A 22,882-nucleotide genomic window follows, 5' to 3' on the forward strand; every position below is an offset into this window, starting at 1 on the left:
CTCCTTACCACACGGGCTTGGCCCGGTTGATGGTGGTGCGGAGACGGGGTTTCACGTAGTCGTAATAGCCCTGGTTTTTGTGCTCCTCCTGGCACCAGACCAGCTCGGCGTTGGGGTACTTCTGCGCTTCCTTCTGGAGGAGGTCGAAGGGGAACGGAGACAACTGCGGGAGGGGAGAGACAGACAGCCATCACCACGGCACAGCCGAAGGGAACGATCCGCTCCCCACACCCTGTCAAGCCACGCGCCTGGCACAGGCGGACTCGCACCACACCTGCCAGGAGCCTGGCTCACCTGCTCCACCCTGGTGACGGCCACGTCGGCCTCCATCTGCCGAGCCTTGCGCTCCCGCGTCAGGTCGTAGTACACCTTGCCAGTGCAGAACAACACCCGTTTGACCTTCTCGGGGCTCTGGGCTGCAGGGCCGCTATCGGGGATGACACGGAGGAAGTTGGTGCCTGCCAAGAGACAAGATGGCACTATTAGGGCAACGGCACTCAAGACTGTGGTGCGCCAGGAGCTGCCTTCACCCGCACACGACATCTCCCGGGGAGGCACAACGCGCTTTGTGCTGTTCCTGCTGCATCGTTCCCTGACCCCAGCTGCTGCATGGAGCGACAAGGTGTCCCCTGGGATGGAACGCAACGCCTGGGGCTGGCTGACACCACCGCAGAGAGAGTTAACTCAAAGGAATGACAAACCCCGGTGGGTTGTGACCCCTCTGCCTGCTCTTCTGCTCACAGGCAGTAGCAAGGAGCGTTCCTGGGGCAAACAGGGTGTAGAAACAAGGTGGCTCAACCAGAAATAAGAAAGGAGAACATCAGGCAGGAATGCGGCTGCTTATCTCAGAGGGCTGGAAAAGCGGCTCTGGACGCTGGGAGGGGCGCAGCCCGCTTTCCAGGGACACCAGAGCTCGCCCCTGTAGAGCCTGCTCCTCTCAGGATGCGACAGAACACCTGCTTGTGCCTGTTAGAGGCTGTTAGCACACCTGCACGAGATGACCCTAAACCACCCCGATTTTGCCTCATCCCCAGAGATCACGTCTGGACCTGGACTTGGCCACAGTGCAACGTGAGGGCAGCATATCCAAGCCCCACTGAGCGCGCTGGGTCGGCGGAGAGGAGCTTGCGCTCATCCCTGCAGCACGGGGCCAAGTCGGTGCAGACAAACCACAGCGGAAAGGGGCAGAGCACAACCGTCAGCTGGGCAAAGCCAAAAAGAAAAAAAAGGCCAGGAGCAACCAGCCTTCGGCTCCGAATTCGAGCCCTCGAGGGCCAGCACGTGGGGGCTGTCGAACCCCATGTGCGCAGCTCTGGCAGGAAGCGACTGCCTATGGAGGAAGCGACATGGTGAAGGACCAGGAGGCTGAGCCACGCGCCTTCCTCACCGCAGAAGTGCGGTGCTCCTAGGGGCTCAGGAGATGCTGGAAATACTGGTGTGCAACTGCCCGAAGAGCTGCGGCAAGTAACCGGCTGAGCCACCAGCCCCAGGGCACCAGAGCACTAATGACAGGGGGCGGGGGGGGGGCTCCAATTTGCTCAGTAGCTGGCTGCAGCCCGGCACACCCTGACCTCGGTTTGGGTGAGCGTATTGCCCGGGCTGTGGAGGGAGAGGATCAGGCAGGAATCCCTGGAGCAGGGAGGAAAGCTGCCTTCGTGCCACGCTGGCCGAGCCTCCTCCTACGCGGGAGAGCTGTGCCTGATCCTGCTAGTGCAAACTACCTGCCTGCAATGCCCAGACCCCAGTGCGAGGCTTTGCAAGGATGCAAAACCTCTGCGGGACGCGAGCCCCAGTACCAGGGAAGCGGTCTGCCAGCAGGCACCAGCCCAGGGACAGGGGGGTCTCTGGCACGCACGGGTTCTCCGCAGCAAGGCAAACCCCAGCTTCCAGCAGCACGAGCCTCGCTCAGCAGCTCTGGTGCCGGATCTGCTCTTAAGTGTGAAATCTTGGCCGAGTGGAGGCTGCTGCCAGATGGACTTTACGCCAAGCCAGCTCCTGCCCTTCACCCTTCATCCTGCAGAGCCGAGCATGGGGGAACAAACACCTCTGTGCTTCTCATACCTGGCAGCATGTCATCGAAGCTGGAGCGAGCTTCGGGGTGGCGCAGCAGTGACTTTGGAGTGAAGATTATGAGCTGGAGGGGGAGGAGAAGAGGCAAAGCGAGCCAGTCAGCCACGCCAGAAATGCCTCCCCTGCAAACGAACACCGCAGCACGGACGTGCCTGTCCTGCCTGCCCTCCCCAACCTCTTGAGCGCAGGAGCAGCCACGAGGGGTTTGCTCCTTGCTCGGCTGCTGTGCCGCAACAGCTTCAGCGGCGGTTTCCAACACCTCCTGCTTTCCCGGTCTGTGTTTCCCCCAGGGAAGAGCCTGAAGCGCTGCCAGAGACCTGCCTCCCCCACACAGATGCAGGCGGATCGCCGGGAGTGGGAACACAAGCGGCTGGGCTGGATTATTTATCAGTGCCTCCCGGCCCTGATGTCTCTGACCTACCTAAAGATCGCAGACACTCCAGCCTGCGAGAACCGGCTAGCAGGATGTCACGTACCGAAACCACCCAGGCAACAAGGGGCCCTGAGTCCTTGCTGGCCCAGACACAGGCTAACTGCTTGCTTATCCCCAGGAGTATGGGATGACATGCAGGGGCACAAGAGCAGATGAGCTGCTCTGTTTTCCCAAGGACAAGAGTGTTTTTAAACCCACGTCAATCGGGAACTTGTTCTTCTCTGCCAGGAGCAATCCTGCAGCCCAGAGAGCAGCACCCATCATTTGCCGGGTTCCCAGTTTTTTGCTCCTAGGTCCATTTCACTTCTTGCTCCTCTTCAGCAAATGTGCGCAGAGAACAGGCCCGCTCTAAATCCTGTCCCCAGGCTCAGCACAGACCCAGGGCCTCCCGGTCTCGGCTTTGACCTGGGCTAAACGAAGCAGAACGGCAGAGGCAGGCCTAGCCAAGAGCGGGCTCGCTGGCACTCACCGGTTTGCGGAAGGGCAGGAGGATCTGGCGCCGAAGGACGTGGAAGAAGTTGGCTGGAGTGGAGCAGTTCACGACGATCCAGTTGCAGTCGTACAGCTGGCGCACATCAAAGTCGTCCAGTTTCTGCTTCGACAAGCGCAGTTGAGATGTATTTAGAGAAACACAAGTACTTCTTGGCCTTGCAGCTCCAACAGCCAGGACAGCAGCACGCAGCCCTTCTTCCTCCCCTCTCATCCCCCGCTCCCCCTTGGGGCATCCCACAGAGACCATGGCACTGGGAGAGGCTGTACAAGCGTGAAACCCGCTCCCTCATGAGTAAACACTGCTTTTGGGGACACCTCTGCCTCGCATTGAGCAACAGCCACAGAGGCAGGGTAGGTGCAGGCTTGGCACTGGGTTTGGTCCCTCTCCCAAAACCTCCGAGCTGCAGTCAGAGCTCAGGGAGTCACGTGCCTCTCCCACCATCAGCTACACGACACCCACCCCAATCGAAGTGCTGTACAAAGCCAGCGAGGCTGTCACTCTCCCCTGCCTCCACTTGAAGGCAGCAATGGGCTCCCGGGCACAGCGAGTGCCCCTGGAGAGACGAACAAGAGGGCCACAGGCTGAGCTCAGCAGGGCCGCCACTCACCGGGAAGACATCGGGATCATCGTTACACATCTGCAAGAATCGCTCCGGGCGGGCGGATGAGTGTTCAGGACCCTACGGGCCAAGCCAAGTGGAGAGAGAAAGAGAGAAAGAGAGAGAGAGAGAGAGAGAGAGAGAGAGAGAACGCTCTGCAGGGTGGGCATGAGGAACCGAGACCTTGCTCGCCAAGGGCAGCCAAGGCAGACAGCGCAGGGTGCGCAGCAGCGCAGGGCACTTGGGCCTGCGAACAAGGTGGAGGGTGTCCTTACCATGCCCTCCATGCCGTGGGGAAGCAGCAGGACAATGCCGTTCTGCCTGACCCACTTGGCCTGCCCGGGACAGATGAACTGGTCGATTATGCACTGGGCAGTGTTATGGAAATCCCCAAACTGGGCCTCCCAAAGCACCAGGGCGTTGGGGCTGGCCATGGCGAAGCCCAGCTCGAATCCTGCGGGATGGCAGAGGAGGAGGGAGGTTATCTTCCCGGAGCACGCACGCAGCCTCACCCACCGCCGGCAGCGGGCGTGGACCTCCGCACTCACCGAGGACGCCGTACTCCGACAGGGAGCTGTTGCACACTGTGTAAGGAGCCTGGTTGGGCCACAGGTGATTCATGGGGATACAGGTTCTCTTGTCCACGTTCTGATCGTGCAGGACGTGGTGGCGATGGCTGTAAGAGGGGAAAGCGTTAGTCAGTGGTTACCCTGGCGGCACACAAGCTGCTGCCTCATTGACACTTCATCCCAGCCCCTTTCCCCTTCCCGGTTTGTGGCATCAGCTGCTTGACACACTGTCCTGGCACTCCTCTTGCCAAAGAGGAGCGGCCCAGGATGCCAAATAACCTAGGACAAAAGCTGTTTGCATCACCCAGAATCCCTTCCAGGAAGGCTGGAAACCCCCTTCAGCAGGGGCCGAATGGAGCCAGGCACAGTGCTTTACCTGAACGTGCCTCTCTCGACGTCCTGGCCGCTCAGGCGGATGTGGATGCCTTCTTTGAGGAGGGAGCCGAACGCCATATACTCTGCTAGCGCCCAGTCCACAGTCCTGTTCTTCACCATCTCCCCGCGGGTTTTTAGAATCCGGCTCAAACCTGCCAGGACAGAAGATGGTTTGTAGCCCGTGTGGGAGGAAGCTTCAGTGAAAACGTGTCCATCCCCCATGCTTGATCTGCTCATGCACTGTGAGACTGTGTACATGCCTCAGGGCAGGACAACAACCCACTTCTGCTCAAGGGATGAAGCGGAGATGAGGAACCAGGACTGCAGGGAGGATCAGCTCAAAAAAAGAGCTATTCCTCAGTCCACTTCCCTTAACCACAGGTCTCTTGTGCCACACCTAAGCATATCTAAGTGCTGTAACATGTCCCTGCTTTCCAGACTGCGTTCCAGCCCTCTCCCACATCATCTCCTCTAAACAACGGGCTCTTTGGAACAAACCCACAGTCTGGGGTAGCTTCAGCAACCTCCTACCTCCATGGATAGTGAAATCTTCCACTGGCACCGAGCTGGCCACTTGACCTATGTGCACCAAATCTTCTTCGTTCAGACCAGTGGAGGGGCAGGTCATGCTCCGTGGCTGGCCATCCAGAGTGAAGAAACCTAGGGGAGCAGGAATAATTGGCAACATCCAAAAGGGCCACACTAGGCTTGTCAAAGAGGTCGGGATACTGGCAACTGCCCTTTAGCAAGGGCAGGGATGCCCAGGATCTGCCAGGAGCACAGAGAGCACCTCCCAGTCTTCCCACGACTGTGTGTTCACTAGGAAATAGCTGACAAGGCATCAGGAGTCCCAGGTGGCTCTAGAAAAGCCAAGGTATTTGCTAGGTACCTCCAGAAAGCTGATAGCAACTTACCAGGCCAGGGTGAGTCCAGCCAGTGCTTGATGTGCAAGATCTTTTCATCCTTGGATCTGGCAAGGGCCTCCTCACAGATCTTATCATATTTGGCAATTTCCTCCTGCGAGGCAGAACGAGATGAAACGGCGTCAGTGAGGAAGCTCCACACAGAGGCGCTGAGCCCGAGGGCCTCGGTGCAAGCTTGCAAGTGTCCTGGGGGGGCACAGCAGGTCCCCACAGCAGGGCTACTCCGCAATGGGGGAGCCCCAGGGCCCTGCAGCAGATCAGCCTGAGAGAGAGGGATGTCCCTGCTGGCATAGGAATCGTGTTCAGTTTTACAGACACCACCAAGCGGGGACAACAGCATTACTGCGGCGCTGAATGAGCTGCTGCAGCGCTTGATGCAGCTTTGGCAGCGCGAGAATCAGTATACAGGACATGCCCCAGATACCGCAGGCCGTCGGCGAGCCCGAGCGCTCCAGACGCTGCTAAATGCGGCTCTCGCGTAGGTCGCAGCCACGCGGCCACTCTTGTCGGAGCGGCTCTAGCACTGTATGGCCTGTGCTGTGCTGAGCAAGGGGCGATCCTTGAACTAGATGTTCCTGCACTGCTCGCAGCCAGCACAGTCCAAGGACAAACCTCTGTTCCTAATGCAGTCGCTGCCAGCACTCCCGTAATCTGCAGCGCTTGCCCAACAGTTGCACAGCTCTGCCACCTTTAGGTGATAGGTGCAAGCAGGAATGGGCCCACAACAGCTTTCACAGTGGGGTCTGAACCAAACAAGTAGGTCTAAGCAGCTTTAGTGCCCCTGGCTTAGCACAGCAACAGCCCAACAGCTGGGGTAGGGCTGCTATCGGAGCAAGCTCCGTCCTGGAACGGGCTCAAGCATGCTGGAAACAAGCGCTGGAGTCTCCCTAGACACTTGTCTGCCCTTCCTTCCTCTGAGTATGCACAGCAGCAGCTCACCATGGGTTGTTCAAGATACCCCTGCTACCCTCCCCGGCCTTCTCCTTTGCCCTGCAAAAAGCTGCAGCCTGAACCAAGAAACCTGTTCGCTGCAATCGTGTGGATCCTGCGTTGTGTCAGCTCCTTCATCCCCCCATCATTCAACCCTCATTTGGTACCCAGCCCTCGGGGAGGTGCCGCCTGCAGTTTTCCTCCCAAGCCCCAAGTGACAGTACCTCGTACTCCGGCTGATTTACCACCCCCTGTGAAATTAAGAGCTCTGCGTATTTCTGCAGCACCGGCTTCTGCTTCCGGATCTGTTTGTACATCAGGGGCTGCGTGAACATGGGCTCGTCCATCTCGTTGTGACCATTGCGCCTGTAACACACCTATCGGGAAGGGAAAGAGCCTTTGAAAGCAGCTGCTTGCAAAACCCGTGGCTCAAAGCGATCAGAGTTACCTGGGTGTCTCCTGTGCTACGAAGAAAGTCCCAAACAGCCCAGGAGGGACCCGATTCTCATCTCCTCCGCAGGGGAGGAAGGGAAAGCAGGCTCCAGTAAAGTCAGAGAGACACATTTCCTCTCCGAGTGCTATTACGTTCTCGTTACCTTCTCTTTAATCTCATCTCCCTCCCTCCCCTCAAAATGAGCAGGTACAAAAGCTGGACAAGCCCTGAAGAGACTCCCCCAGCTTCCAGAAAACGCAGCCTGGGAGGTATTTAGTGACTATGCCAGATATCTGCAGCGGAGCCATAACTTTAAAACTGAGCCTTGTGCCTCATCTCTTACCAAATCCACCACCACATCTTTATGGAAGGTGCTTCGCCATTCTGCCGCCACGTTACACACGTACACTACAGCTTCCGGGTCGTCCGCATTGACGTGGAAAATGGGCGCATTCACCACGCGGGCGACATCAGTGGGGTACGGAGAGGAGCGGGCCATCCGGGGGTCTGTAGTGAACCCAATCTGCGGCAGGCGAGGGGAGGACAGAACAAGGACAGTAGTAAGGATCCAAGAAGCAGCTACAGGATGTTTTGCAGCTTGTTCTTTGGAGCAGATTGGGGTTTGCAAGAAAAGCTGGCTTGGCACGAGGCCAGCAGCATTTCATCTGCTCTGGAACGTGCCAGGTGAACACACACACCGCTTTGAGGGCAGCTCAGCTGCTGTTGCTGAGTTGAGGTTCCCCCAGGCTTGGTCCAGTTGGAGCTCCTTGCACTTGAGCTGTTCAGCAGCCTGTGGCTGTGCCATCATCCTGCTGCCCCCATCCAGCCCCAAGCAGCCCAGGTGAGAGGAGCACCCAGTGCCCAGGAACTGGTCGCAGTGAAACGACTCTGGTTTACGTAGGGCTGAAGCAGATCAGCTTCGCGTGACTACTTGGTCATACCTGGTTGTTCACCACGACGTGAACGGTGCCGTGGGTAGTGTAGGAGGGCAGGTCGCTCAAGTGGAACGTCTCGTACACGATACCCTGCCCGGCAAAAGCCGCGTCTCCGTGCAGGAGGATGGACATCACCTGTGGGGCAAAGATATCACGGTCAATACGACTGAGGAGGTCTGTGTAGGGAGAGGACTCAGCTAGGCAAGGGCAGCGGGCAAGGCACAAGCCCCATCTCCTCGAGCCTTCGGCCTCCCTGAAAGGGCACTGAGCAGCTTGTGAAAGTCTGGTGGTTTCTCAAGGGATCAGGGAGGAGTCAGCCGTGGCTTATGTGCTACAGTTTACAAAAAAAAAAAAAAAAAAAAAAAAAAGGCTGGGCCATCAGCTATCCCACCTCCACACCCCCCAGGACTGTACACCCAGGGCAGCTCAATCAGGCGGCGGGATGGACCTTTTCAGCAGCTGATAGCTGGAGATTAACGGGGAGCAACCGGAGCACAGGATTCAAGCCCCATCCAGAAATACATGTTTGAAAACAAGGTCATCTTCTGAGTGGGGAAGTCAAGAAAAATGCACTCTTCCCCCAAGCTCTCATCCAAGGAGACAGAAGACATTTTGGCAGGAGATTTTGTACTCCCTGCTGAGCCCAGGCCAGGGCTGGTGCAGGGAGCTCGCCACAGCTTGAGTTACATATTTTGATATCGTACCCAGGGGCTGACTGAGGACACTGCCTGTCAGCTGAGGACAGAGTTGGTCTATTTATATTCAGTCCTTGGAGTGTGGGAGGAAGGGAAGTACTTTTGATCTCACCCTTCCACTTCTTCTGGAGTGTTAGAAACAGGTTTGCAATGAATCAGACAGTGAAAGTGTTTGCAAATCAATGCCCCCTCCCCACACACGCACAACCTTTACCCAGCCTGCTTTCGCATCTGGGCAGGTGCTGAGAGACAGCTATGCCCCCTGAAGGTGGGTTCTTCTTCCAGCTCTACCTTTTCCAACCTGGGGGACTGGTTATTCGTGGTCAAGTTTAGATGCTTCAGCTCGAGGCTCCCGCATCTGAAGCCTCCAAGCTATGATGCTCAGGTTGGCTTGCAGAAGTAGGAAGACTCGTCATTTCCCTGCCTTGCTACTACAGATTTGTGCTTCTGCTTCTTCCCAAGGCCTGGCCTGGGGAGAGCAAGCTGGGCATTCAGAGACAGAGGAGCAGGAATGGGAGTCCAGGGGTGGTCAAGCTCCTACCCTATTATCACCAAAGATGATGGGGAAAGACGGAAGAGCAAAGCCAAGGTGACAGGAGAAGTAGTGGCAGGGAAAGGGGCATGGCAGGGCAAACCATTTCTTAGGTTTCTCTGCCTGGCTTGGCTCTCCAAACAGATCCATCTGCCTGCCTCCCACCATCTCCATCCAGCCTTAGGCGGTTCACTGCGAAGGAGCAGGCGTTCCGGCACCACTTACCTTCTTCCCTTCAGTGTCTCCACAATAAAACTGCTCTGCTTTAGTCTTGCCCTGAACCACCGGATCAGCTGCCTCCAAGTGAGAGGGATTTGCCACCAAGGAGAGAGTGATGTTCCTGTCGGTGACACGGTTAATCCTCCGGTGGTACATTCCCAAGTGGTACTTCACGTCACCAGAGCCCTGACGGAGGGAGAGGAGGGTCACCCCCAAGGGACTCAAGCTGGTTTTGATGCAGGGAAGGATGCTGGAAGTGTGGTAGCAACCACAGGGGCTGCAAACAGGGGGCATTTTCCTGCCAAAGCAGCAGCCGACAGAGACACTCCAGGGAATCATGTCTGCTATCAGACCAGCAACTCCAAGCTATCCAAAGCACTGGCAGAAAGCAGCATTTTAAGGGCTGACCTCATTCCCATCAAAGCAAAAAGAGGCTTTTCCGGGTGCCAACATACTAACAAATATCAGAAGCAAGCACCAAGCCTATTTACACAAGGTCCCAGGTGCAGGGGAAGAGGTAAGCACACTGGATTTGGGGAAGACACTGGAAAACAGAGCTGGAGAAAGATTGTTCCCACCAAAGGCTGAGGCTCAGAGCCTTTGGAGAGGCTCTAAGTCTCCCATATGGATACCAGAGAGCTGCTACGAGGGCATACGCCAGCCTCCACCTCCAATCCACCCAGGAGCTGCTGCCAGAGGGATTCCTGCCCCTCCTGCCAGGCCCCTCTCTGATGGATGCCAGGCCAGACGGGGCTGACGCCAACAGCCTGCTCTCCTGATGCTGGCTTGTGCCAGCAGTCGCTGCAGAAGCCTGCATGGAGCACGTCATGCGGGGAAGAGCCCCTCCCCATGCAGCTCCTAGCTGGCTTCTCCTCACGTTTTTATTTACACCGAGGCTGCTTTACATCCCTGAGCAGCTGCTGACTGCCCAGCCTCCGCTACACAGATCGCGCATGTTTTCCTAAAGAAGAGGGCAGGGCATACGTCGTTCCCTAGAACGGGCAAGGACAGACCCACACAGTCGCTGATGGAGGCACGCACAAAGGCTTTCAGTCACCTAGGAGCGTGGCGCTTTGGGGATGCGATGGAGAAACCCTTGTGATGCCAACATCATCCCAGGCCCAAAAGATACTGCAGGTGGTGGTCTAATCCAGCTCACGCTGCATGTTGTCCACGTTCAGTCCCTGCCTGCTGCAGCTCCAAGCGCCTGGAGGCGATGGTAGATTACAGCAAATTGCTACAGACGCAGAACGGAGGAAGAGACTCACCTCATCAGCAGCCTCTAGCTTGGAGTCAAACTGACAGAAGATCTGCTCCAGTTCTTTCCTGATCACGTTGGCAAGAACATTCAGACGCCCTCTGTGAAATCAGAACTGCCGTCAGCAACAAGCAGAGCCAGCCTGACCTCGAGAGCTGACCAGGTACAGCTCGAGCAGAGACCTGCATTCCCCCCACTGCCCACAGCCAGGGTGACAATCCCACATTTCCTGAGTGACGGAGGTTCAGGACAGCCCGAGAGGACAACCAGGAGAGGGGACAGGGTTCTGCAATTCTATACAAGTCCCTTAACGCCTTAGGAAACTAAAAACCCCTCAGCACGAGGATGGACAAGCCACCACTGCATCCTGACAGCTTCCACTAAACAGTCAAGCCGAATCCTGGTCTCGGCTTCAAACTCTGCTATGAAATCGAGCTCTTTCTGCCAAAGGTCTGCCCTGGAGCGACAGCAACAGACCTTCCAGGAGAGTTTCCATCCTTTGCAGCTCAGCGCACGGCCCCACCAGGGCGCTGCACCAAGCCGCGTGCCAAGCATTTCCTCCGGAGAGAGCAGAGCACGCATCCTGCGCCTTACGGCGAATGCTCTGCCGCTCGAGACGCTGCGCTTCTCGCCACTCTTTAGATGAGTTATGAGCGGGCTGCAGCCAGTAACGCCGAGATTAATGGAGCGTTGCAGTTCTCGAGCTAAGCGGACGGCTAACACTTAACTACTGGGGGGCAAGACCGGTTGGGTGACGGCAGAAGCCACTTTTGCCCTGCGACGCTGAACCCTGTGAGCATCCCCTCCTCCACGACCCAAACACCGCTCTGGATAGAGACAGGGTTACCTGTGCGGCATCCCCATGATAACATAATCCACTCCCTTCTCACTCGACTTATCAATGATGGTCTTTAAGGCTGGGATGAGCACTTCGCAGCCTTCCAGACCAAAGCGCTTCTCTGAAGACCACTTCCGATGGAGGAACTCCTCAAATCTGGAAGGCAAAGCGAGCGAGCTGTCATTCCCAGGCCACGGCTGGTGGTGGGAGGCAGAGAAGAGACAGGGACCTTGCTGAGGGAGCCAGAGCACAGCAGCGTGAACTGACGCTTAAGCAGGCATTATGCAGCAGTCCGACAGCTTTCCCTGGTCACACCCTGGATCCCCTCCTCCAGGGCGCTGCCGCCTGGCTCGCTGCTCCCCCATCCCACCCGCACACAGACACCGTGCTGCACTTAAGCCTGCTGAACAACATCTTATTTTAGACCTTTTCTGCCAGGATCATCTGTGTTTTCAGGCTCTTTGCCAACATGCTGGCAGCACCTGAGCAAGACCTGCCAGCCCAGCAGCTCGACTGCGTCACCCTGGTGATCGTTTCTGTTGATTAACTCAGCCCCGGCGAGACCACAACAGATGACGTTAAGGAGATGTGACTCAGGTGGTGGCTGTGAGGGCTGCGGTTGCTGGCAACAGGGAGCAAACAAACCCTTTGCAACAGTGGGGGACAAAGAGGGAGGCAGAAGATGGCAGCCAGTTTTGCTGAACTCTGAGCCGACGCATGATTTGGAGGCGCAGAGAGGCTGCCCAAGCCTGGAAGCGAGACCCTACCTGGCAGCCTCGCCGGGTCAGGTGTGCGGTGGCAAAGCCACCTGACCGAGTGGATGCCCCGGGGGGAGAGCGCTGGTGAGGCCCCGCGAGCACTGCAGCAGCACACCTCCCTGCTGGCAGGCTGCCAGGCGTCCTTGTCACCCATCACCCAAGCGTCATGAGCTGGGCAGATCCCACAAGGACCTGGAGACTCCCCTCATGGTGGGCAGCAAGGGGAGGCAGCGGGGGACGAGCAGAAAGCCCTCCTAGGGCGGACTGCCGCTCCGCTGGCAGGCGACCGGTGAGCCGAGCCGAGCCGGGTACCTGGTAGAGCGGACGAGCCTGGCCAGCAGCGTGCGCTTCTCTTCGTTGGTGAACTGCATGATTCCCGGGGTCTCAAACTTCTGCCGGATCCACTGGCACTGCTCCAGGTCATTGATAAACATGAATTCCACGCCGATGTGCTGGCAGTACGCCATCTACGCCGGGGAAAGGAAGGGCCGTGAAACAACAGCGAGAGATTTAATACCTCCGTACCCCCGCCCCAAAGTCAGGCGCATGCGATGCCTTATCAGGCTGCGCAGCTAGGGACTCCTCGTTCCTCTCTTTAACCTTTCAGCAAGACAAAGAGCTCTCCCACAGGAGCAGGGGCATAAATCTTCCTGCTTAGCACCGGTGAGAGCAGCCCGGAACAGCCTCGGAAGGCGACAGCTCTCGGCAAGGACCCACGATCTGGGTGCCAGACGCACGCTGCCGAAGCCCGGAGCCCCTGTGACCAGTGGCGTGGCTGGCGGAGCTGTGTTTTGGGATCCCGCACGGGGTTTCAGCTGGTTTTCCTAGTGTTGCTGGGCAAGATGTGGTCATCTCAGCTGCAGGGAACTTTTCCAGGCTGCTGCGGGGCAGTCGGGATCATCCAACATGACTCAAGCATGTGCTGGGAGTGGGCGCTGCTCTAGAATAAACCCCAAATCTTTCCCTTTCCTTAAGGGGCCCCAGGATGAGATCCTTGAGTCCTTTATAGCCGAGGTAAGATTTTCACGGAGCTCTCAGCTGTGACCAGGTTCCCAGTCCCCAGGGAGTGATCCTTAAGGAAAGCTAGACTGGAAATCAGGTTTCCTGGGTTTAACCCAGGGTCTGGACATTTAGCTTGGAGCAAAGCACTCAGGATTTTGGTGTGATTGGCAGCTTTGGGTCCAAGAGTTACTGCTACCCATCTCCAGGGGGGTCTGGAGACTCCTACAGGGAAGGACATGCTGGGAGGTTACAGAGAGCCTTCACCAAGGGGCTTGGAACATCTTTTTAGACCCCGCTCCTTACCGTGCAGAACGAATTAGTTGAACAAATCCAATAAAACGCGGAAGCCGTTCTGCTCGCCCGCTTATCTAAGATGTTTACGCAGCCTTGCCTCTCCCGAGGTCAAGCCGTCTCAACGGAGACGGCAGGAACGCAACTCCAGCTGGACTGGGAGCCCTCGGCACTCGCGGACCAGTAACGAAACACGGCAAGAGACGGCAGGGGAGTAACGCTGGCACACTGTCCACAGGGTGGACAACCAGGGTGTCCCAGAGATTGGGAAAAAGGGGACGGACAGGAGCCCGGTTTGCTCTTGGGAGCGAAGCACCACATGTGCTGAGAGGTAACAGCCCCCGATGAGCAGAGAGCGCTTTACGCCCTAACCAGAAATAGCGACAGGAGGAGAAGGCGAATCCTCATCTCCGCAGGGCAAGGAAAAAAGAAAAGAAAGAGGAAAGACAAGACTTTTTGCTGCGAACAAGTTTCCCACCGCTCGCACGGCCTCCGGGCGCTCCTTACCTCCAGCCGACGGATGATTTCCCGGAGCGGAAGAGCCGACTCGTTTCCTCCGATGAATGTGGTCGTGGGCAAGTGGAAGACCTTGTCGAGGTCAGATTCATCCAGCCCGTAAAAGCCTGCAGAATTTTCATGGGTGGGACAAGCGAAAGCAAGAGAGAAAAGGGGAGGACGGGGGGTTGTTGGACACAGTCGCACGGGAACCGGGTGCATTTGGGAGAGGTGGGGAGGGAACAAAAAAGCAGCACAAAACCAAAAATAAGCATGAAGGAGGTTTGTATGGATAAAAAACCAAGCAGCAATTAAATGACAGGCGTTGAGCACAAGAACACCACGGTTATTATGAAAAGTAACGCAGGCAACATCAGGAAATGAAACACAAAGCAATATATATGCATGTAAATCGGTAATTAAAATCCAGGGTCAGAATCAGGAGGTTTGTAGCCCCACAGGAAAAAATAAATAAATAATAAAAATGTATCGGGAATTATAAACAGAGAGGAGCAGAAATAAAACAGCGGGATCAACAGGCGTCATTGAGCAAGACAGAGATTTCACCACGCGTCCGGAATCAAAAATGAAGAGTCAGAGCAGAGCACGGAGACGGTTAAGACAGCCCAACCCAAACGAAAAGAAGGGAAAAACGAGAAAAACAAATGAAAACAAGAAAGAGAAGCAAGACAGAGAAAACAGCATCAGTTTCAGGGTTCGGCAGTGGACTCTCCTGAATAGCTCAGCAGCTGGGTTTTTATTTGGAGAAGAGACTCAGGGTCCGGACAGAGCGCGATTCCCCCGCGGGAGCCGCGTTCCCCTCCAGGCTGCTGTGCAAAAATCGCGTCCGAGCGGGCTCGCTTGGTCGCGGCTCTCCGCTATGAAAGCGGACGCCCCTTCCTGCCCAAGGGCTGAAGGCAGGCGAGAGCTTCGTCTGGGGAGCAGCGACTGCACGATTACGCTTGGAGGGTGTTTTTTGTTTGTGTGTTTTTCTTTTGTTGTTGTTTTAAAACCAATTAAATGCGCTAGCAAGCTGTATTTTGCACCTACTTACAGCATCCTTGCGGCCGATAGGGAACCGGCCCGTTTCCAGAGAGCTGGGGATAAATTGGGTAAAGCTCTGGATGCTGCTTTTTCGAAGGATGGCTAAAACGTCCAGTGCATTGCCATTAAAAGACGAGCGGATTATTAACGGAGCCCTGCAGCAGCTCCACGGCACTCGAAAAAAACACCGGGACAAGCTGCCCAAGCTCAGTTTTGTCTGTAGGGAAACTGAGGCTTGGAAGTGGAGGGAGAGGAAAAAAACTTCCTAAATCAATGCAGCAAGGCAGAAGCAGAGCTGAGAAGGGGACCTAGGAGTCCCAAGCCCCTTTTTAATTGGAAATTGGCCTGGAAGTGGGGCTGAGTTGTCCCAAGGAGCCCTTTTTGGGGGGGAAGAGGAGTACGCTGTACCCCACTACCATGCTGTACGTGCTGCAGTATGGACCTTAAAGGAGCCGTTTTAATCCCCCTTCTCGGTGGGGGGGAGGCAGGATCCGAAGACCCCACCGAAGCGCTCAGTTCGGGAACCATCCTCGGTTTGCGGAGTGGGGGGGGGACCAGCATTTCCCTGAAGCCCGGCCAGGTGCTAGGAAGGTTATTTACGTGATCCCGGCTTTTGCTAAGGCAAAAAGGAGAAGCGACTGCAACTTAGGCAAGGAGCATTTTGCACGCTGCGGGAAGCGCTGTGGCAGGTCCGTGCCACAGCCGGAGAAGCACGCAGCCTAAAAGGAGGCAAAAAAAAAAAAAAAGAAAAAAGAAAGGCCCGCCGGAGCTTGGGCTTGATCTCAGAGGTCACGGCGTTGCTCAATTTGGCGCTCGCTTTCGACCGCGTCGAGACGCTTGGAGACGGCGTTTCAGCAAAGCTGCTGCCGAAGCAGCGCAACGGCCGGGAGGGTCTCGGAGGGAGACGGGCCGGGGCGCCGGAGGCTCCGCCGTACGGCGAGTGGGGGGATATCCCTGCTCTCGCCGCCTCGGACACTGCGGCGAGTATCGCCACATGGAGATTTTCCTCTTAATCCTTTCCTTTGGCCTAAACAGGGATCACCCTCCTGGATCCCGCTAGCTCTGGGAGAAGGGATTAAGCCGGACCGCCGGGGATACCAGCTCAGCGGCGGGCGACGTGGCTGGGAGCGCTTAGCCTCGGCTTGAGGGAACCGGCAGCTCGGCCCTCCGCCTCGCGGCACGCAGGAGGAGCGGGAAGAGGCGGCGTTAGCAAGCGCTGGAGATAAGCTGCTGGCTAGCAAATCGCGCAAAGGTTCGGGGCAGCCGTCGGCGGCAGCCGCGGGAATTTACTGCGGCTCCATTGCTGCTCCGGCTCTGCGGCCTCCCCCTGGGGCTTCAGCTCACGCTTCCTCCAGTTTTAAGATCCATTTTTTTTCTTTTACTCCGCTTTAGGAAGGGGTTTTCAGGGCTCCGGGCGTCTCTGCCTCTGCTTTGCTGCAACCCTCCGGCATTTGGACACTGCCGATAGTTACAGGCAGCGAGGAACAGTAATGCACGGCGGGGAGGCCTGGGGATTAGCTGCAAAATCGTCCCTGGGGTAAAACAGGGCACAGTCACTTGCAGTTCAGGAGGAGATCAAAAGCCCAACGGACGCACGTTGCTCGGCTGACCAAAAGGAAGCACAGGACTCGGTTTTAGTACCCCAAAATGGAATAACCTTTCCATTCGGAAGTGAGAGGGGCCGGGGCTTTTCGAACCCGCTTCCTTCCATCGCTTTGTGCGGACGACGTGCAGCACACTGATAATACGGGACATTAAAGAGAGATTTAATTTTTTAAAGCAGGCTCGAACCTACCGCAGGGAGATTGAGGCCTCATAAAATTAAAAAGCACGATAAAACGTGTAGGCTAGCAAGCTAGGCATGCAAACACACAGGATGGGAGAGGCCAGCGAGGCTCCGAACGAGACATCCCCGGAGGGTAAAGCGCCGCTAATCAAGCGCCTCACTCGAGACTTTTAGTCGGACAAATTAAGCATGTTAAAAAACTCGAGACTGGTGCGACACGGGAGGGGAATCGCTTTACCGGCTCGGTTCATGCCCAGAATAACCTATTCAAAGAGAGTCCTGCACTCCAGAGGGTTAAAGGCTCATTATTTGCATACCTCCTACTGTTAACACTCGCAGCCGCTCCTTGAACACTGCAAGATCTGGGGCGGGCAGGGAAAGGGGGAGGGTGGCAGAAGGGAGAAGATAGAGAGACGCAGTCAAAGTTAGTATCAAAACAAAACAAAACAAAAAAAAAAAAAAGAAAGAAAAAAACCCAAACCCCCTAGAACTGTGAAAACTAGTCATGGAAAGCACAAGTTCAAAAATACAGTATTCAAAAATACAGTCAGAAAAAATAAATAAATAAAAAACAACACCGGTGGCAAAAGGGCTGGCATGGAAGATGACTACACGCTACATGGCGAAAGGAATCGTGGTGGGAAGTCTTGGGAGAGCTGGCCGCGAAAGGAGGGAAGAGCAGGGAGGCGAAAGGGAGAGCGGGGCGGCATCAGACACTGGGGAGCAATTGCGCTGCATCGTTTGAGATCTCCTCGGGCGCGCGGGAGAGCAACGTCGCGCCCCGGCGCTCGGCACCAGCTAGGACCAGCCGGCCGGGAGGTCCCTGAAGGCATCTCCCTGTCACGCTGCATTGAAAAATAGAAGTAATTAAAAAAAAAAAAAGAGCATTATCGGGGCTTACGGGCAGGCGCCGGCAGAGACGCTGGCGCTCAGAGCCTGTCCCTAAGAGCAGCCTTAAACCGAGCACCGTCGCCAAACGCTTTTGCTCTGCTCTTCGCTACCGGGAGCTTTGCAAGGTGACCCCGGAAAGAGGAAGAGTGGCGAAGCTCCGGGAGGAAACGGCGCGGACCCCCAAGGGAAATTAGTGCTCTCGGCATGCGGGTTAGAGACGGCCGGCGAGGCGCCGGCGGCTCGCGGAGCAGCTGGGTTAGGCAGCCTGAGCGCCTCAATCTCGCCCGCGTGACCCGGGGAAAACGCTCGGGCGGCACCTTTTGGTCAGCAGCGACGAGAGAGACGACGCCGGCACGTCGGTGCGAGACGTCCCCTTAGCGGGATCTCGAGCCGGAGGCGGCGGAGGGGGGGGGGGAAAGGAGGAGAGGCGGGAGCGGACGGCTCCGGTTAAGGCCGTGCCTGCTCCTTCGTCTCCCGAGAGCCGGCACGCAGGCGCGACGCGCGCGGGTAGCGGAGCGGGGGGCCACGCCGTTGCTGTGCGGTCGCTGCAAAGAGACTTTCTGCAAGGGAAGGAGAGGAGGAAAAAATAAAAAAAAAAAAGAAGTAAAAAAGCAGGGGGTGGGGGGGAAGCAACGTTCAAAAGCGCTCGCCCGACGCACGCGCTCCTTCCAACCGCAGGGGATGCTTCCAGCTGGAGGACGACTCCCGTCGCGTGCCGAGCGGGACGCCGCTCGGAGAGCCGCGGGCCGAGGCAGTCGCCTCCTCTCTAGCTCCTTTCCAAGCTCAGGCACAGTTATCCGACGAACGTTTACCGGACGGAGCCAAGGGCAGCTCGATGGAGCAGAGGATTTTGCGAGCGCAGCTGGGACATGCCTAAAGAGGCCCCTTGGCGCCGAGACGGGCACACACGCGGCCTCCCAGGCAAAACCTGGATTTTAGCGTGCCGAGGTGGGAGTCGCCCCTCGGCTCGCGCAGCCGCTCTGGTTTTGGCATCACTTACCAGGCCAGATTGGCTGTGGTAGGAGGTCACGCAAAAAAAAATAAAATAAATAATAAAATAAAATAAAATAGGGGTTGGCTTCTCCACTCCAGCCCTACCCTTTGGTCAGCGTCGGGGCGCTTGGCTTGAGAAGCGTCAGCTGTCCCCGCGTTCCCCCAGGTGGCCTTTCTCGCTCTTACAGTTTTCTGCAAAGGTCATGCTACATAATCCAAAAAAACCAAAACAAAACCAAACCAAACCAAAACAAAAAGCTTCCAAAACAAGACAAAAGCAAGAAGTCGCTAAACAAAAGGCCATCGAGGAGCAAGATTTCGGAGCTCAGCCATGCAACTCTCCGAATTTACGGGTGCTGCTTGGGCAGTTGAAGCTGTTAGCAGCACAGCTTGCGTCGCAAAAGCTGACCTTTAAGTATTTCACTGCAGACAAACAGGAAAACAGATTGTTTCCAGGGCAAGTTTCTTTTTTTTTCTTTTGTTTTTTTTTAATAATAATAAAAACACAACACGTGCTCCAGTTATTAACTGCCCTGCAAATTAACTGCAGTCCGAGTGTTAAGAAACACTCTTTCAAAGCGGAAAGCCAGCAGAATTTGCTTAGAAATTGGCTTTCTCTACAGCAAGAGCTGCAGTTAAGCCCTGGGGATCCTTACACCTCTTAACGGCCAAGCCAAGGGCTGCTCTTAGCTCGCACCGGCTCGGCACAGAAACCGCAGCCACACACGGGCAGCGTGGCTGGCACGGCTCTGAACTGCTGGCTTGCAAACCACACTAGGAAGAGAAAAAAAAAAAAAAAAGAGAGAGAGGAAAAATGAAAAAAAAAAAAAAAAAAGAAAAAGGTCATTCTCACCATTTCAGGCCTGCGCAGCAGTGCTGGAGACTGTTGCCAATTATGGAAAAAGTCCTGCGCCGAGCCACACAGCATCTGTTACTGGGTCGGGTTTAGCTACGCTTAGACAGGCGGCGATCGCCTACGGCGCTGCGAGAACGGCGGCTCCCCCGGCCGCATCGGGAATCACAGCGGCACCTCCCTCGGATCCGCCGGACAGCCCGGACCACACGTGCCCAGCTAGAGCTGCGTGCAAACCTCACACCAGCGCTCTCCTCCGCTGCTTTTATTGAGTCTGCAGCTACGGCTGCCGACTTTATTTTAATATCTTATCAGATGAGTTTTCCATCTGGTACTGATACAAGAGGAAAGCCCGTCCAGTAATAAATAATACTTACAGTAAGACAAAAAGACCCTCCGTTCGTGTGATATGTCTGTCTGAACCTAGGGTCCTACCAGCTGAAGGGCTACAACCGCGGTGTGAACGAGCAGCCAATACTAGCAGCATAACTCCTTCCCTGAACTTCACTCACTTCACTCACTTCCTACGATCTCGTGGATTCCTGGTAATTAAATCAACACTAGGAATTGCAACGACAGATCTCTTGGTCTAAAAACAAGCCGCAGAGAAAGAGAAATTAAAATTAAGGCCTGGCTCAGGCACAGAGACGTCGCACTGAGGTTCTCTTCTGGCTGAAGCCTACGGATCAGCGATGCCCGGGTGCTTTCCATCTCGGGAAGCCAGGCAGGGTCATGCTGCAGGGCTGATGCCTGCTCACACTAGGGGAGCAGGAGAAAGAGCAGTTTACATTGCTTTACTTTGGCTAATAACATCATCGCAGCTGTAACGAAATCTAAGAGCAGTCCCAACTGGTTCGAGGCCCAACCGTGTCTCTCCGCCTTCCCCGTAACAGCTACGAGCCCGGTTTCGCCGAAAGGGATTTAAACCACGGCAGGCAGAAGCTGACACCTCTGCGAACGCGCCAACCGCTCCCGGAGCGACGGGAAAATCGGGAACGGCTGGCTAAAGAACAAGCAGGCCCGGAGCAGCGCCCAGTAGGCGCTGCACCGTAGCGACAACAGCGAAATGCTAAGAGTTCGACAGACGCCCCCATTTACACCCCTCCGAGTTTCTGCGCTCGAGGAGCGCAGCCCACGCGGCTCCCAGAAGCCGAGCAGCTTCTGCTCGGTGAGCGGGACGACCTCCGTCGGCCACGCACGAAGCCAGGAAACCACCTGCTATGGGGATTTGTTTCCTCTTCCGTATTTGGGTACACAACCGTCGCTTTCCTATCTCTTCCCTTTGCAAGATCCCAGATACAGGGCTTGCTCCAACCTGGAGGAGTCCGCTGGCTTCCCAGACCTGGGCCAGGGCTTCTCCCTCCAGACATGGGAGTCAAAAGCCCAGGTTTGGGGATGGAGCAGTTTCCTCGCTATCCAGCAAGCTGGGAGAGCAAAAAGCTCTTGTTCCTATCGCTCCCAGTACCGGTAATCCAGTATGAAACTTAAGAGTTCAAAACATACTTTTGCCTGTCAAGGGATGGTACCACAAGCAATAAAACTATATCCCCGGCCTCAGCTACAGGAGTTTCTGGATCCAAAAAACGCTCTTTGGTTGCATTACCTGTCCTTCAGGCCCCACGGCAGCGCTGCTCTGGCAGCGAGCTCCCGCGCTCCAGCCAGGATAACCAAGCTCATTTTGGAGAGGACTCTTCCCACCTGCCTAGACGGCTTGCGGCGGCACGAAGGCCCGGTGCCCCTGTGCTGCTGGCTGGACAAGTAATCGAGTTCATTTACATGCACCATAGGTTCTGATCGGCTGTTGCAGCTGTGCGAGGTTAGTAATCATCGCTGTTGCTCTACACTAAGTTAGAAGCATGCCTCTTAAGAGCGCTCACAGTTAACCAAGGTTAACAACCCTTGGAAAGCACCAGCAAGGTGACAGAGCTCAGCCGCCATGACCGATTCTAGGCTAGAAGATCGGCAGCGTACTACAGAGATCAACATTCAAGCGTGTTTAGAGGCGCCGAGTCGAAGAGCTTTCAGATTAGAATTTCAAGTCCTAGGCACCACACGCACTTCTGTGCAACACCCATGCATCTTTCATCCAAAGGAGCTGGGATTTCCACCCTCTCTCTCCGTAACGGGAACGCATCCCAAAGCTTCCTTGGCATGATCACTGGCAGGTGCTCAGACTCAGGGGAAAAAAATGGGGCCGTTAAGGGATCTGAAGATCATGCGGCAAGCTGGGAGCAAAGGTTGGCAGGGCACAGCGGTGGGCACGCCGCGGGACGCCCCAGCCCCCCCAGCTCTCGGCAAAGATGCCGAGGACGCTCTCGCCAACGCAAAAACCTTCCGACTGCTTTGCATCGCCTGCAGGCGCGACCGTTTCCACCCGCTGCAGGAGCGGGTTCGGTTGCAAGGGCAAAATAATTAGCCCTCTTTGGGGAGCCAGGAACAGAGCAATATGGTTTTGCCTTAATCCAGCCAGAGGGGGGCAGAACTGCACTGCTGCTGCCGGTCGGGTGGAGCTCGCGCTCCAACCCTAAATTTAGAGTGATCATTACGAAGGAAACTTAAGACCTTTCCCCCTTACCGGTGAAGCGCTCTACCTACAAAGCCGTGAAAGAGAGAGGAGCTCAAGCAATGCAGCACTAACTGCTCTCGAAGCCCTCACCCAGTTTGTCTGTGGATGAGATAATATCGGCTGGAACGGACGAGTCCAGATCCGCATCCAAGATGCCCAGTGGGTCGAGTTGTGCTACATGATGCCCTCGAATCTATGAAATGGGCCAGGAATGGACAGGAGAAAAGATGCCAAAAAAAAGGGGGGGATTGGGGAGGGGGAGGGAAGGGAGAAAAAGAAAAGAGGGGAGGGGTAAAAAAGTTAAATTACATTAGAATTAATTTGCAGAGTAATTCTCACCGACGTTTGGAGAAACAGTTACTGGCGCATCATCAAAATTTACACAACTAATGCCGAGAGGATCAAGTTTTGCAATGTGATGACCCCTGACCTGGAAGCAACAACATAGATTAGTTATTAAAACAAGTTAATTGAAGAGACATTCAGAAAAACAAACAAACAAAAACAACCATGCATATTTTCCCTCCTTACAATTCCTGCAGAGCCGCTGGACAGAAGGGACCCGGCTCATTTACGCAGCCCACCGCCCGCCGTTCTGCGGAGTAATCCCAATTTCTGCCTCAAAATAAAGCCTGGAGAAGCTGCTTAGGCGAGGTTTGCACATGCTGGGAAGAAGCCGACATGCTATAAGGGCTCTGCAGAAAAGTACAATTTCCACCCATGTAACCCACATCCTCCAAACAGCCCTCTCCGCTTCCCAGGACTGCGGGAATGCCGCTGCTGACTTGCAAAGACGTTCAGAGCAGAGCTTGCACAACGCCAGCAGCATTCCCATAAGCAGGGCAAGGAGCACCCAACATCTGCAGCTCCCGCCTGGGAGCAGAGCGAGACTCCAGGCTTTA

General features: G+C 55.8%; 1 protein-coding gene across 2 annotated transcripts in view; it reads right to left on the reverse strand.

Moving 5' to 3' along the window:
• OGDH (oxoglutarate dehydrogenase) overlaps positions 1-22,882 on the reverse strand; it is a 40,487-nt gene that overhangs the window by 294 nt on the left and 17,311 nt on the right. The window contains exons 4-22 of one of the 2 annotated variants that reach the window (XM_062596810.1): positions 22,071-22,173; positions 13,860-13,975; positions 12,372-12,526; positions 11,311-11,457; positions 10,474-10,564; positions 9,212-9,391; positions 7,766-7,894; positions 7,168-7,347; positions 6,616-6,768; positions 5,453-5,555; positions 5,070-5,198; positions 4,540-4,690; positions 4,143-4,270; positions 3,870-4,048; positions 3,604-3,675; positions 2,973-3,095; positions 2,062-2,134; positions 295-458; positions 9-163 (exon numbers count right to left, since the gene is read on the reverse strand). In XM_062596810.1, the coding sequence (XP_062452794.1) occupies positions 9-163; positions 295-458; positions 2,062-2,134; positions 2,973-3,095; positions 3,604-3,675; positions 3,870-4,048; positions 4,143-4,270; positions 4,540-4,690; positions 5,070-5,198; positions 5,453-5,555; positions 6,616-6,768; positions 7,168-7,347; positions 7,766-7,894; positions 9,212-9,391; positions 10,474-10,564; positions 11,311-11,457; positions 12,372-12,526; positions 13,860-13,975; positions 22,071-22,173 (2,531 nt within the window). Of the gene's footprint in view, positions 1-8; positions 164-294; positions 459-2,061; positions 2,135-2,972; positions 3,096-3,603; positions 3,676-3,869; positions 4,049-4,142; positions 4,271-4,539; positions 4,691-5,069; positions 5,199-5,452; positions 5,556-6,615; positions 6,769-7,167; positions 7,348-7,765; positions 7,895-9,211; positions 9,392-10,473; positions 10,565-11,310; positions 11,458-12,371; positions 12,527-13,859; positions 13,976-16,994; positions 17,200-22,070; positions 22,174-22,882 lie in introns of those variants that run through there. The other variant, XM_062596811.1, reaches the window with a different exon arrangement.

This window comes from Rhea pennata, chromosome 28 (genome assembly GCF_028389875.1).
Source record: "Rhea pennata isolate bPtePen1 chromosome 28, bPtePen1.pri, whole genome shotgun sequence".
Taxonomy (NCBI): domain Eukaryota; kingdom Metazoa; phylum Chordata; class Aves; order Rheiformes; family Rheidae; genus Rhea; species Rhea pennata.